Source organism: Mesoplodon bidens (assembly GCF_964165515.1).
Source record: "Mesoplodon bidens genome assembly, chromosome: 14".
Lineage (NCBI taxonomy): Eukaryota > Metazoa > Chordata > Mammalia > Artiodactyla > Ziphiidae > Mesoplodon > Mesoplodon bidens.
Genome location: NC_138170.1, coordinates 30,118,631 through 30,131,373, shown reverse-complemented (window position 1 = coordinate 30,131,373; position 12,743 = coordinate 30,118,631). Strand labels below are relative to the sequence as shown.

General features: G+C 37.9%; 1 protein-coding gene across 2 annotated transcripts in view; it reads left to right on the top strand.

Moving 5' to 3' along the window:
- GMCL1 (germ cell-less 1, spermatogenesis associated) overlaps window positions 1–12,318 on the top strand; it is a 44,721-nt gene extending 32,403 nt beyond the window's left edge. Inside the window, exons 11-14 of one of the 2 annotated variants that reach the window (XM_081254616.1) lie at window positions 761–836; window positions 5,962–6,107; window positions 8,173–8,260; window positions 11,632–12,318. In XM_081254616.1, coding sequence (XP_081110742.1) covers window positions 761–836; window positions 5,962–6,107; window positions 8,173–8,260; window positions 11,632–11,760 — 439 coding nt within the window. In that variant the 3' untranslated portion in view covers window positions 11,761–12,318. The remainder of the gene's footprint in view (window positions 1–760; window positions 837–5,961; window positions 6,108–8,172; window positions 8,261–11,631) is intronic. The other variant, XM_081254617.1, reaches the window with a different exon arrangement.
- The last annotated feature ends 425 nt before the right edge of the window (window positions 12,319–12,743 follow it).

The following is a 12,743-nucleotide window of genomic DNA, read 5'->3' as shown; positions in this document are numbered from 1 at the left end:
CTAGTTCCCTGCTAGACTGAGCTCGTGGATGTCAAGGATATGTTTTATTAGTTTTATTTACATTTCATTATTTTTTATGTATTTGTTTCAATATATTTATTAGAGAATGATGATGATAATGGCCCCAGTATCTAGGTACTTAATAAATGCTGTATATGAATGAATGTATTTTATTATTTGGAATTCTAAGCTAATAATAATGTCATTTTATTATTACATCTTGAAATAACAGTGTTTCTCTTAGTTGATTAAGGTTTTTAAAGTAAGAGGGCCAAGTAAAGATTAATTGATAAAATTCTACAACTGTTTTCTATGAAATACTGAATTTGTATAGTTGTACTACTTTAAAAAATGGCTTGTGTGCCAAACAATAATATCAAATGGTAGGTGATACCAAGTCACATCTTAAATAATAGATTTTAATTTAATTTTACTTAGTAGTTAGACTTTTAAGTGTTTTATTTTCTCGGTAAGCAGAATTTCTCATAGATTTTTTTCCCCTCTTCTCTGGTTTCACTGTGCCCTAGTAAAAGTATTCTAGAAGTCAAGGCAATAAATGAAACACTAAAGATTAAAACATTTTTTTATTTAGCAGAGGTAATGGGCTAGATTTAATCATTGCATTTTGATTTTTATCTGTACTACAAAATTTTATTTTTAAATCTAGTAGAAAGTTTTTCTCTTGTTTTAACTCACAGTTATTTTTCAAATATTAGTTGCTTATTTTCCATGAGATTTCATGTTTTATATATATCTCTAGGCCTCAAGAAATCAATAAAGAAGAGCTAGAGGGAAATAGCATGAGGTGTGGTAGAAAGCTTGCCAAAGATGGTGAAGTAAGTATGGGTTGTGACTCGTAATAGTCTTATACAAATTGTTGTACTATTAGTGCAAAATATACTTTCAGTAACAATCATGATACATATTATACATCAGAAGAGCTTTTTTGTGGATTAGTTTCTGTGGCATGATCTCCTGGGCAAGGAGTTACATACTCAGTAGTGATTCATTATTCAGCCTTCCCTGAGACTGTTGAACTTTCTGGGTCTAGATACGAGATATGAGAAGATCCCTCAGCAAACCAGAAATAAAGATAAATAAGATGTTAAATGGGAGCTGTTACATAGTCTTAAAAGTAATTCTATTTTACAGTTACCCAAGATCAAAGACATTCAAAGGCTTTGATTGCTACCCACATTAAAAATTATGTATTTCATTAACACCCAATACAAATACATATAAGTGAAACAAAAGTATTACAAAACAATGCATACAGCTGCTGTGTCCTATAGATGTATTTCTACTTAATTTTTTTAAAAAAGCTGATTGTGACTCATTAAATTGATTTTACATCCACTAAAGAGACATGAACTACATTTTTTAAAAAACTCTACCCTAATTGTAATTTTCATCTTTGAAAACAATTCAGCCTAATTTAGATAACCATTTGGTTATTTTTCTCCCAGATTTTCCCTCATTTTAACTTTAATTTTGAAAGTTTCATTATTTTATGTTTGCCTTAATAATTGCAGAGTATGAAAGAGGAATAGCATCTTATTTATTCCTTAGTCCTCCTTATTGTCGCTTCCAGACCTTGTTCCACCCTCATCGTCATTGAATCACAGCTCCTTTGAAGTGCATACTTCTACACCACTCACTACTCTGACTGTGGCTATCACTCGCTCGGCTTGCTGGCTTTCTTTCTCCCTACTCTTCTTATCAATCTTGGTGATTTTGGCATCTGTTCCCTGACCTTCCTTCCCTCCGTGATCTTGTGCTCTACCCTACCTGAGGAACCAATTTCCTATAAGCATATCCTCAATTTTTGTATCACTAATTCATGTATCCTCTTCAAAATCTCCATTTTAAGCATACCACTTGCAGACTCCACCTCGTGTTATCTTTCTAGCACTCTCCCTCTAGTATCTGGACTCCCAACAACTTTTTAACCCCACTAGAATGTACAATACATTGTTCTTACTGTCTTTTCCCCATTACCCTTTCACCATATCCCTACTTCTTTCTTTACTTGAGTTATATTTTATGTTCCATCTTAAAATTGGTCCCTGGCTGGGGTGGGATGAATTGGGAGATCGGGATTGACATATATACACTATTGATACTATGTATAAAATAGATAACTAACAAGAACCTACTGTATAGCTCAGGGAACTCTACTGAATGCTCTGTGCTAACCTAAATGGGAGGGAAATCCAAAAAAGAGGGGATATATGTATATGTACAGTTGACTCACTTTGCTGTGCAGTAGAAACCAGCACAACACTGTAAAGCAACTATACTCCAATAAAAATTAACTTTAAAAAGTTATTGACCAGGGCTTCCCTGATGGCACAGTGGTTAAGAATCCGCCTACCGATGCAGGGGACGTGGGTTCGAGCCCTGGTCCGGGAAGATCCCACATGCCGCAGTGCAACTAAGCCCATACGCCACAACTACCGAGCCTGTGCTCTAGAGTCTGCGAACCACAACTGCTGAGCCCACACACGCCACAACTACTGAAGCCCGTGCACCTAGAGCCCGTGCTCCGCAACAAGAGAAGCCACCGCAGTGAAAAGCCCGCGCACTGCAGCGAAGAGTAGTCCCTGCTCGCCACAACTAGAGAGCTGGTGCACAGCAACGAAGACCCAATGCAGCCATAAATAAATAAATACATACATACATACATAAACAAATAAATACATAAATAAATTTATTTTTAAAAAGTTATTGAGCAAAATTAAGGCTGGGAACTTTTGTAGGTAACAATTAATTAAAAACAATATACAAGGTGAAAAAAAAATTGGTCCCTGGCTTATACTCTTAACTTCCTTTTTCCCTTTTTCACTCAGTCAAATTCACCAGGCTAAACCCCAGTTCTTGTTAAATCCCACCTTTCCATGCATTCCATTCCTGCTTCCATACAAATGAATGTGTCTAAAGAAAAACACCATACAAACCCCAGCAGGTTTCACTTGAATGTTGTAACTGTAAACTTCAAGCAGGTTTTTAGTGTGAAATGGTGGTCCTCCTACATTTCCCTAGTGAATTTATCCTCCTGCTCCTGGAGTAACTCTCATACCTTCTCAAAAGGGCAGTGCTACCACCCTTATTCTTTCCATTGGCCTTGCTGCTTTCTTCATTTAGAAAATAAAAGCAGTAGGAAGAGAATCCGTGCATCCTCCTACCAACAATACTACCAGTCTCCTTGCATCTGCAGCCGTGTGCTGTGCTCTTCCTTTTACTAGAATGGATGAACTGTCTGCTTCTCTCCTAGTCCACCTCCTCTTGTAATGGACCCCATCCCTTCTCACTTGTTCAAAAAGTTTGCTCCTACAGTCATCGCCTCACTCTCCTGCATCATCAGTTTTTCTCTTCTGTATCATTCTCATTTAGCATATTAACATGCTACAGCATCACCCATCTTAAACCATTTCCTGACTCACATTCCCCTCTAGCTTCCAATCCATTTCTCTGCATCCTTTTTAAGCAAAACGCATTGAAAAAAGTTTCCTGTATCCACTCCAATTCATTTACTCCAATAAAGTCAAGTGAAACGCTGTGCCGTTGTCACCAGTGATTCCTGCATTACCAAGTCGAGTAGTTTTTAGTCTTCCGAAAGTTCTGGGCAACATGACCCATCTGTTCACTCACTACACGGAGATTTTCTCCATTTGACTTCCAGGACAGCATACTGCGCTGGTTTTCTTCCTGCTTCGTTGGCTGCTCCCTCTAAGTCTTTGCTAGATCCTTCTCTTTCTCAACAAATGTTGGTGTGACTGGAGGCTCAGTACTTGGACTTCTTCCATATCTGTGCTCTCTATGCTGACTCCTAAGTGATCTCATATAGTCCCATGACTTTACACCAATTCCTAACTCCTGTATCCAGCTACTCAGTTGACATCTTTCTTAGAATTCTAATAGCCTCTCAAATATAATGGTCCCAGCTGAACTCTTTGACTTTCATTCCCAAACTCCTCCTTCCCAAGTATTCTCCAACCCATAGATAACCCGTCTGTTCATCCACTGCATAAGCTCCACACTTCAGATTCTTCTTTCTTTTGTTCCATATCTGTTGTCCATAAGAAGTTCCTTTGAATATATACCTTCCAAATATATTCTTTTTATTTTTTGGCTGCGTTGGGTCTTCATTGCTGTGCGTGGGCTTTCTCTAGTTGTGGCGAGCGGGGGCTACTCTTCCTTGCGGTGCACGGGCTTCTCATTGCAGTAGCTTCTCTTGTTGCGGAGCACAGGCCAAAGATGCATGGGCTTCAGTAGTTGTGGCGCACGGGGTCAGTAGTTGTGGCGCACGGGCTCTAGAGCACAGGCTCAGTAGTTATGGCGCTCGGGCTTAGTTGCTCCGCAGCATGTGGGATCTTCCCGGACCAGGGATCGAACCCATGTCCCCTGCATTGGCAGGTGGATTCTTAACCACTGTGCCACCAGGGAAGTCCCCCAAATATATTCTTACCATGTCTACCACTACGACCCAAGTCCAAGCCACCATTATCTCTTGCCTGGACTGTAGCAGCGAAAATCATCTTTTTAAAATGCAAGTTAGATCATGTTACATCCTTCCCTAAAGTTTTCCGTTAGCCTCTTACCACACTTAGAAGAAATCCAAACTCTTTCCTACTGTGGACTCTAGGCCATATGTTTTCTGGCCCCTGACTGACTCTCTGAACTCATCTCCAGCTTCAGTCCCCCTCAGTTATTGCCCTAGCCACGTAGCCTTTTTGCTGTTCCTCAGATATGCCAAGCATGTTTTTACCTCCAGAACTTTGTATTTGTTGTTCTCTTTGTCTAAGTCACTTTTCCCCAGATAGCTACCCAGTCCACTCCTTAGTTGACTCAGGACTCTAGTCTCGTAGCATCTCCTTAGACGTTCCCTGACCACCTGCCTGAACCGGCAGGCTCCCCAGCTGCCAGCCCACCTCCCCTACCCTGCCACTCTCTCCTGGCATTCTGTCCTGTCCTCTTCCATCCCATTTCATGTTTGTCGTTCATCTCCTCCTCCGCACAAACACACACGTATTAAAATATACATTTACTAGGGCAGAAACTTCTTTACTGCCATTTCTTCAATGCCTAGAGCAGTACCTGGCACAAAATATGTGCTCAATAAATATCAGTGAACTCTTGATTTAATGTTGTAATTCAGAGGGTCAACCAAACACTTGAAGGTCCTAACTTTACTTCATTATACCACGCCACTTTACTTAATAGTCTCTTATTAACTATTAGGTGATAGAATAAACAAATTGTGAACCTCATGATGGTATTTAAAATAACTCACTTGTGTATCTGTTGGTTAGTTACTTAAGGTATTTTAGGGTATTTTTCAAATTTATTTAAACTAAAAAAAACAGTTCACTCATTTCTCCTGCTCCCCACTCCTCGCCTCTGGCACCCACCAAGCTGTTCTCTGTATCTGTAAGCTTAGGGTTGTTTTTTTTATATATATACTTTTTTTTTTTAGATTTCACATATAAGAGAGATCACACAAGGTATCACTTAAGGTATTTCAGAGTATTTTTAAAGCAGGAAAAATTTTAGTGGATTCTTATTACCTCTATCTAGACTCCTAGTCCCCTAAACTATACCTACTTAGAGTTGGTATAGCTTATAACTATAAACTAAGCCATATTAGTTATGATAAAATTACAGTGTAGAGAGCTGATGAAACAGATCATGAAGAGATGATATTAGGAAAGTACCTGAAGGAATAATGATCATAAAGGCTGTTTTTGCTGGCTTTGATTTATACTATGTCTATGTGGTAAATCTTGTATATATATCACAGATATATTCGGTGTGCTAAGCCTTAAGGCACTGACAAAAAGTAGGGACCCATAAGACAGAAATACTTGAAATGAATTAGAAAAAGACAAGACAGTTTGAACTTTTTATTTTTGACTTGCTAATATGATAAACTGAAGTAAATCTTTCTCCTTTGTATTTTAGTACTGCTGGCGGTGGACAGGTTTTAACTTCGGCTTTGACCTGCTTGTAACTTACACCAATCGATACATCATTTTCAAACGCAATACATTGAATCAGCCATGTAGTGGAACTGTCAGTTTACAACCTCGAAGGAGCATAGCATTTAGGTAGGATGAGATTTTCCCACCCCACTCTTCCTCACTCTAGAAGAACTATAAGAAATGAAATAAAACCATAATTTATACCAACAATAGTAGAACTTTGGTAAGATACAATATATATGAAACTGCAAAGAAATGATAAAGCTCCATTCCTACAAAATGTATTAATAATCACAATTATAAGACCCAGATCTAATATGTCAGGAAGAAAGAATGGGCTGGAATATGAATGGTGTAGGATTGATACTGGGCTTGAAGCTGTTGCCTTGCTGCTATTCCTAGAAAATAAAAGGTCCAAACTGGAAATACAACAAGGTATTCTTACAGGAAAACATGTCTGGTATTTTCTTTAACTTTCTATAGGATTTCAGATGTCCAACTTTGCCTAATAGTTGAGCTGGCAATATTTTTCTGGAGAGGATGCTGACAAAATGGAAAATAGCTTAATGAACGGATTATTTAAAAGTCATGTATTTATATTTACCTTACACCATACACAAAAATTAACTCACAGTGGATCAAAGACCTAAACATAAGAGCTAAAACCATAAGATAAGTCTTGGCAGAAAACAGGGGAAATGTTTTATGACATTGAATTTGACAATGATTTCTTCAGTATGATACCAAAGCACAGGCAGCAACAACCACAAAAAAAGTTGAACTTCATCAAAATTAAATCGTGTGTCAAAGGACATTTAACAAAGTGAACAAACAACCCATGGAATGGGAAAAAAAATTTGCTAACTGTATATCTGATAAGAATATATAGAGAACTCCTAAAATTCCCCAACAGAAAAACAACCTGATTCAAAAATGGGCAAAGGACTTAAATAAACATTTCTCCAAAGAAAATATACAAATGACCAATAAGCACATGAAAAGATGCTCAACATTACTAATCATAAGGGAAATGCAAATCAGAACCACAGTGAGATACCACCTCACACCCGTTAGGATGGCTAATATCAAAAACAAAACAAAAGTGTTGGTGCAGATGAGGAGAAATTAGACCCTTGTACATTGCTAGCAGGAATGTAAAATGGTGCTTAGTTTGTGGAAAATGGTGTGGTAGTTCCTCAAAAAATTAAATAGAATTACCATATGATCTAGGAATTCCTCTTCTGGTTATTTACCCAAGAGAATTGAAAGCAAGGATTCAAAACATATTTGTACACATAGCAACATTATTCACAACAGTTAAAAGGTGGAAGCAACCCAGGTATCGACAGATGAACAGAAAAACAAAATGTGATGTATACCTACAATGGAATATTATTCTGCCTTAAAATCGGGGGAATTCTGACATGTGCTATAACATGAGGCTTGAAGACATTACACTAAGTGAAATAAGCCAGTTACAAAACAAAAGTACTGTATGATTCCACTCACATGAGGTACATAGAATAGCAAGTTTATAGAGACAGAAAGTAGGATGGTGATTGTCAGGGGCTGAGGTAAGGAGAAATGGGGAATTCATGTTTACTGGGTACGGAGTATCAGCTGGGGAAGAAGAAAAGGTTCTAGAGATGGATGGTGGTGATGACTACAGAACAGTGTGAAATGTGTTGAATGCCAAGAACTATACACTTAAAAATGGTTAAAATGGTAAATTTTATGTATATTTTATCACAATAAAAAAGGCATACTTGGGGACTTCCCTGGCAGCGCAGTGACTAAGACTCCGTGCTCCCAATGCAAGGGGCCCGGGTTCGATCCCTGGTCAGGGAACTAGATCCCACATGCATGCTGCAACTGAGAGTTCTCATGCCACAACTAAGGGGCCCACGTGCTGCAACTAAGACCCGCTGTAACCTAATTAATTAATTAATTTTTAAAGTCATACTTATAAATTATTTTTATATCTCAGATATGTATAATAGCACAAGCTTGTAAATCTAAATAGAACCAGTTTATAGTTTGAAAAGACTTTAAATTCTTAACACATAAAAGACTTATAGAGAATTAAAAAAATTAAAAGACAGAATATGGAAGAAAAAAGTAATAAAGTATTTTAAATTGATCTGTGCTTTAAAAAATCATTAGTTTTTGTGTGTGTGTGTTTTTATTCTAGATTACGTTTGGCTTCTTTTGATAGTAGTGGAAAACTAATATGTGGTAGAACAACTGGCTATCAAATACTTACACTTGAAAAGGACCAGGTATGTTTGATTACATTTCTGTTAATTTTCTCATTATAGTATTTGTCTTTTGACAAATTTATTATTTGTCTTTTGAAAATTCTTAAGTAGATTTAATGTTTGATTTAAAGATTGGTTTGAGAATTTTTTGAAGGTAAGTATGGAAGTACCATGTTCACTTTTGCATAATTTGCTCCATTCTACCAGAAGTGTAACTAAGACCAAAAACAATAATAATGAAAAGAAAACACAATTTGATTTGAGGGGCAGAGCTGACAATAAGGAAATAATTATTGATCCTGAACATGATCTTCACAAAGTTATGAATCTTAATTGTTTTCTCCATTGTGTTCATTTATTTATACATTAATAACATATCTTAAAGACAATTCAGTATATCTCCATAGCTCCTAGATATTAAGCAAACATTATCCTCTAGCACAGTAGGTTTCTAAAATGATAGACATCTGTAATGTTCCCAAAATTATCTCTAAAGCCATTTGTTTCTTCAGAAATCACATGCATGTAGAAGTTTCAAAATGTCGTGATGAAAAAGTAAACCAGTTTCAAAAAGTAAAATGAGAGCTGTTAAAAATCAAGGATGTTTATTTCTAGTAAAGCTAACCACCATTCCAAAGGACATACTGTTTTAATAAAGGGTTTGGAGCCTATGGTTCACATAAATTATTAGACGTTAGCAGTTTTCCTCAGACTGAAGAGACTCATAAAACATCAAACTTTAGCACTGCAAGGAACCTTGAAGTGGTAGTTCTGACCTCACCTACGCTGTATGAGAACTCCTTTCACAGCGTTCTTACGGAAGCTCCTCAACCACTGTTGGAACTCTTAGTGAGAGGGAGCTGGCTCTGTCGTGTGGCAGGTGTAAGTGAGAAGGTAGCTACATAAGAAGGTTCAAATCTGCCTCCATTGGAATTCTCTGTTGGTCCCTCTCACACCCTCTGGAGCTGCATGGACAATATCTTTACCTTCAACCTGGAACTTCATTAAACAACATTGTCATGGGGCTTCCCTGGTGGCGCAGTGGTAGATAGTCCGACTGCCGATGCAGGGGACACGGGTTCGTGCCCCGGTCCGGGAGGATCCCACGTGCCGCGGAGCAGCTGGGCCCGTGAGCCATGGCCACTGAGCCTGCGCGTCCAGAGCCTGTGCTCCACAACGGGAGAGGCCACAACAGTGAGAGGCCCGCATACCGCAAAAAAAAAAAGTCATGGCTCAAAGCAGCCAGAGACTTAATTAAAAAGCACCAGGCCAAGACAGTAGTTGTATTCCTAGTGTTCCTTGATTTGTTCATTCAGCAAACATTTGTGTCCCTACTTCATGCTAGGTTCTATGCTAGGAGTGGAGGAAATAAAGAGCTTATATAGCTAAGTAGGAGGAGAGGGATGGGCTCAAAGAGTGTGTAACGTTGAGGAAGACATCTCTAACCTTTACTGTGGGGTTGGGGACAGCTGTGGTTATTGGGGCAGGGGCAGAGACACAGTTCAGGGAAAACCTCTTCTGGAAAAGTTGACAAGTGAATGGATACCTGAACCAAGCCTCAGATGATGAATAAGATAGAGGCAAGGGGGCTTCCCTAGTGGCGCAGTGGTTAAGAATCCGCCTGCCAATGCAGGGGACACGGGTTCAAGCCCTGGTCCAGGAAGATCCCACATGCCGTGGGGCAACTAAGCCCACGCACCACAACTACTGAGCCCACGTGCCACAACTACTGAAGCCCGTGTGCCTAGAGCCTGTGCTCCGCAACAAGAGAAGCCACCGCAATGAGAAGCCCGTGCACCTCAACGAAGATTAGCTCCCACTCACCGCAACTAGAGAAAGCCCGCGCGCAGCAACAAAGACCCAACGCAGCCAAAAACAAATAAATAAATTTAAAAAGAGGCAAGGCAGCACACGGGTCATTCAAGGAATGGAGAGGTTTGGAAGAGGAAGGGTTCAGTAGATGTAGAGCCAGGGCGTGATGGGCTATGGATGGAGTTTGGACTTTTTCCTGAGCTCCTTTAGAGAGCTATGGAAGGATTTTAGTTGAGGGGTTGCATATGTGTTTTACGTAGCTTATAGACGTTTGTTATAGAAAAAAAGAAAAGAAAAATAAGAAAAAAAAATCATACATAGTCCACTGAGAGATGACACCGCTGACATTTTTTCATCACCTATATCTTTTTTCCAAAATTTTATCTTACTGTTAACTATTTTGTAGCCTGCTGTTTTTCCACTTGTTGTATATAGATAGCTTTTCTTGTCAATAAATATATATCCACAACATCATTTTTATTACTGCATAAGAGTTATTTTAGATATACCATAATTTAAATAATGCTTTTTTGGATAAAGTTGATTTTTTTGTTTGTTTTTTTTGTTTTTTCACTATTATAAAAAATGTACATGTATCTTTATATGTTTTTCTGATTTTTTAAAAGATGAATTCCACAAAGTGGAATTCTTGACAATTAAATGGTAAATATATTTTCTAATGGCCAAATTGCCCTCCAAAAATACCGTCAACTTACACTCCCTCCAGTAGTACAGGAGAGTGTACGCAACAAAGTGTATCATCCTTTCTAGTCCTTCTCCCAATATAATAAGTGGAAACAAATCATTTATTTTAGTTTTCATTTGTTTGGTTTCTGATATAGTTGTTTTTTTTATATACTTATTGAACATATTGTGTAAATTGACAGTTTATATTGTTTGTTTTTTTAATTAAGGTGTTTGTTTTCTTGTTGATTTTAACACCTTTTATATATTAAGAATAATAACATTTGTGATATGCTATACTTTTTCCATTTTTGTAATTTATCTTTCAACCTTCATGAAACAATCTTATCAGTCTCTTCCCTTAATGAGTTCTTCTTTCGATGTGCTATTTAGGCCTTCTAACTGGGATTATATAGTCACCTGGGTTTTTTTCCTATTCCTTTAATTTTTTCATTGGAGTAATTTGATACATCTAAAGTGTATCAAATGTGTCAATGTATTTGAAATGCCATTTTTATCATATACTGTAAGTCCTTATATACTTGGTTTCATATCTGAGATTTCTGTTTTACTGATTTTATTGTGGAGACAATAATGTTTTTTTTTAATTAGACTCACTTTAAAAAGAATTTTATTACAAGTAATGCAAATTCACCTTCACCCTTCTCTTTTCAAAAATCCCTGGGTTCTTTGTGCATGATTATTCTTCTCTATGGGATATAGAATCATTTTGTCCAGTTTCCTCTCTCTTTGAGATTTGAGCAGTGACTCTCAGACTCCAGATGCATACTTTTAACCACCATACTAACCTTCAGTTTACTCAATTCAACAGTTTGGTTCTCTGTTTTATTTTTATATATTACTATTATTATTAAAGCAACAAATTTGTTTTATAGGAACAAGTAGTGATGAACTTGGACAGCAGGCTTCTGAGCTTCCCTTTATATATCTGCTGTAACTTCCTGTATATATCGCCAGAAAAAAGAACTGAAAATAATCATCATCCAGAAAATCCAGATAACTGAGGATCTCATCAGTTGGAAACAGTAGCACTTTGTAAACTTTTTTGGCCAGCTTTAATTTAATGGCCCTGCAGATATTCACATCTAAGGTGACTAACAGTGACAAAGGCCTTATGAACTGTTCAGATAATACAGAAGACTATTCTTATCCTCATTACATTTCTATGCATATATCAAAAAACATTTTAAAGCCAAGAAAATATCCGTCAAACCGTTTGTTATAAAGATGTCGACTCATGCTTTTTAATTTGGCATCAGTAGAAAATTGCCGTAGGTAAATTTCACATTTCTCTGCAACCAAATATAGAGTTAATTTTTAGATTGAACTTTAATCCTACCTAATGTTAGTGAACCTCAATTATCCATCTGTAAGTTTTATTTTTATTTGGCTAAAAGAATGGTAAAGGAATAATTTGGCCAATTATAAATGCTGTTTCAGTTGGTGTGTTTAAAGCTGTCCTTTAATTTTTTCAACTGCTCTTTATGATTCCTCCTCCTAGTCGAATATTCTTCCAATCTATATATGTTTTTAATCATTAAATTTTTTTTCATGGTTTTGAAGACTGGGGAACTTTTTCTTTAACTTAAGCATTTTCATGCTATTTTATTTTGCTTTTTATTGATATTTAGCTTTACTAGGATTTTTTTTTTTTTTTTTTTTTTGCGGTACGCGGGCCTCTCACCGTTGTGGCCTCTCCCGTTGCGGAGCACAGGCTCCGGACGCGCAGGCTCAGCGGCCATGGCTCACGGACCCAGCCGCTCCGCGGCATGTGGGATCTTCCCGGACCGGGGCACGAACCCGTGTCCCCTGCATCGGCAGGCGGACTCTCAACCACTGCGCCACCAGGGAAGCCCTGAACCTGATTTTTTTGTTGTTAAAATCCTAGTAGGGCTTCCCTGGTGGCGCAGTGGTTGAGAGTCCGCCTGCCGATGCAGGGGACACGGGTTCGTGCCCCGGTCCGGGAAGATCCCACATGCCGCGGAGC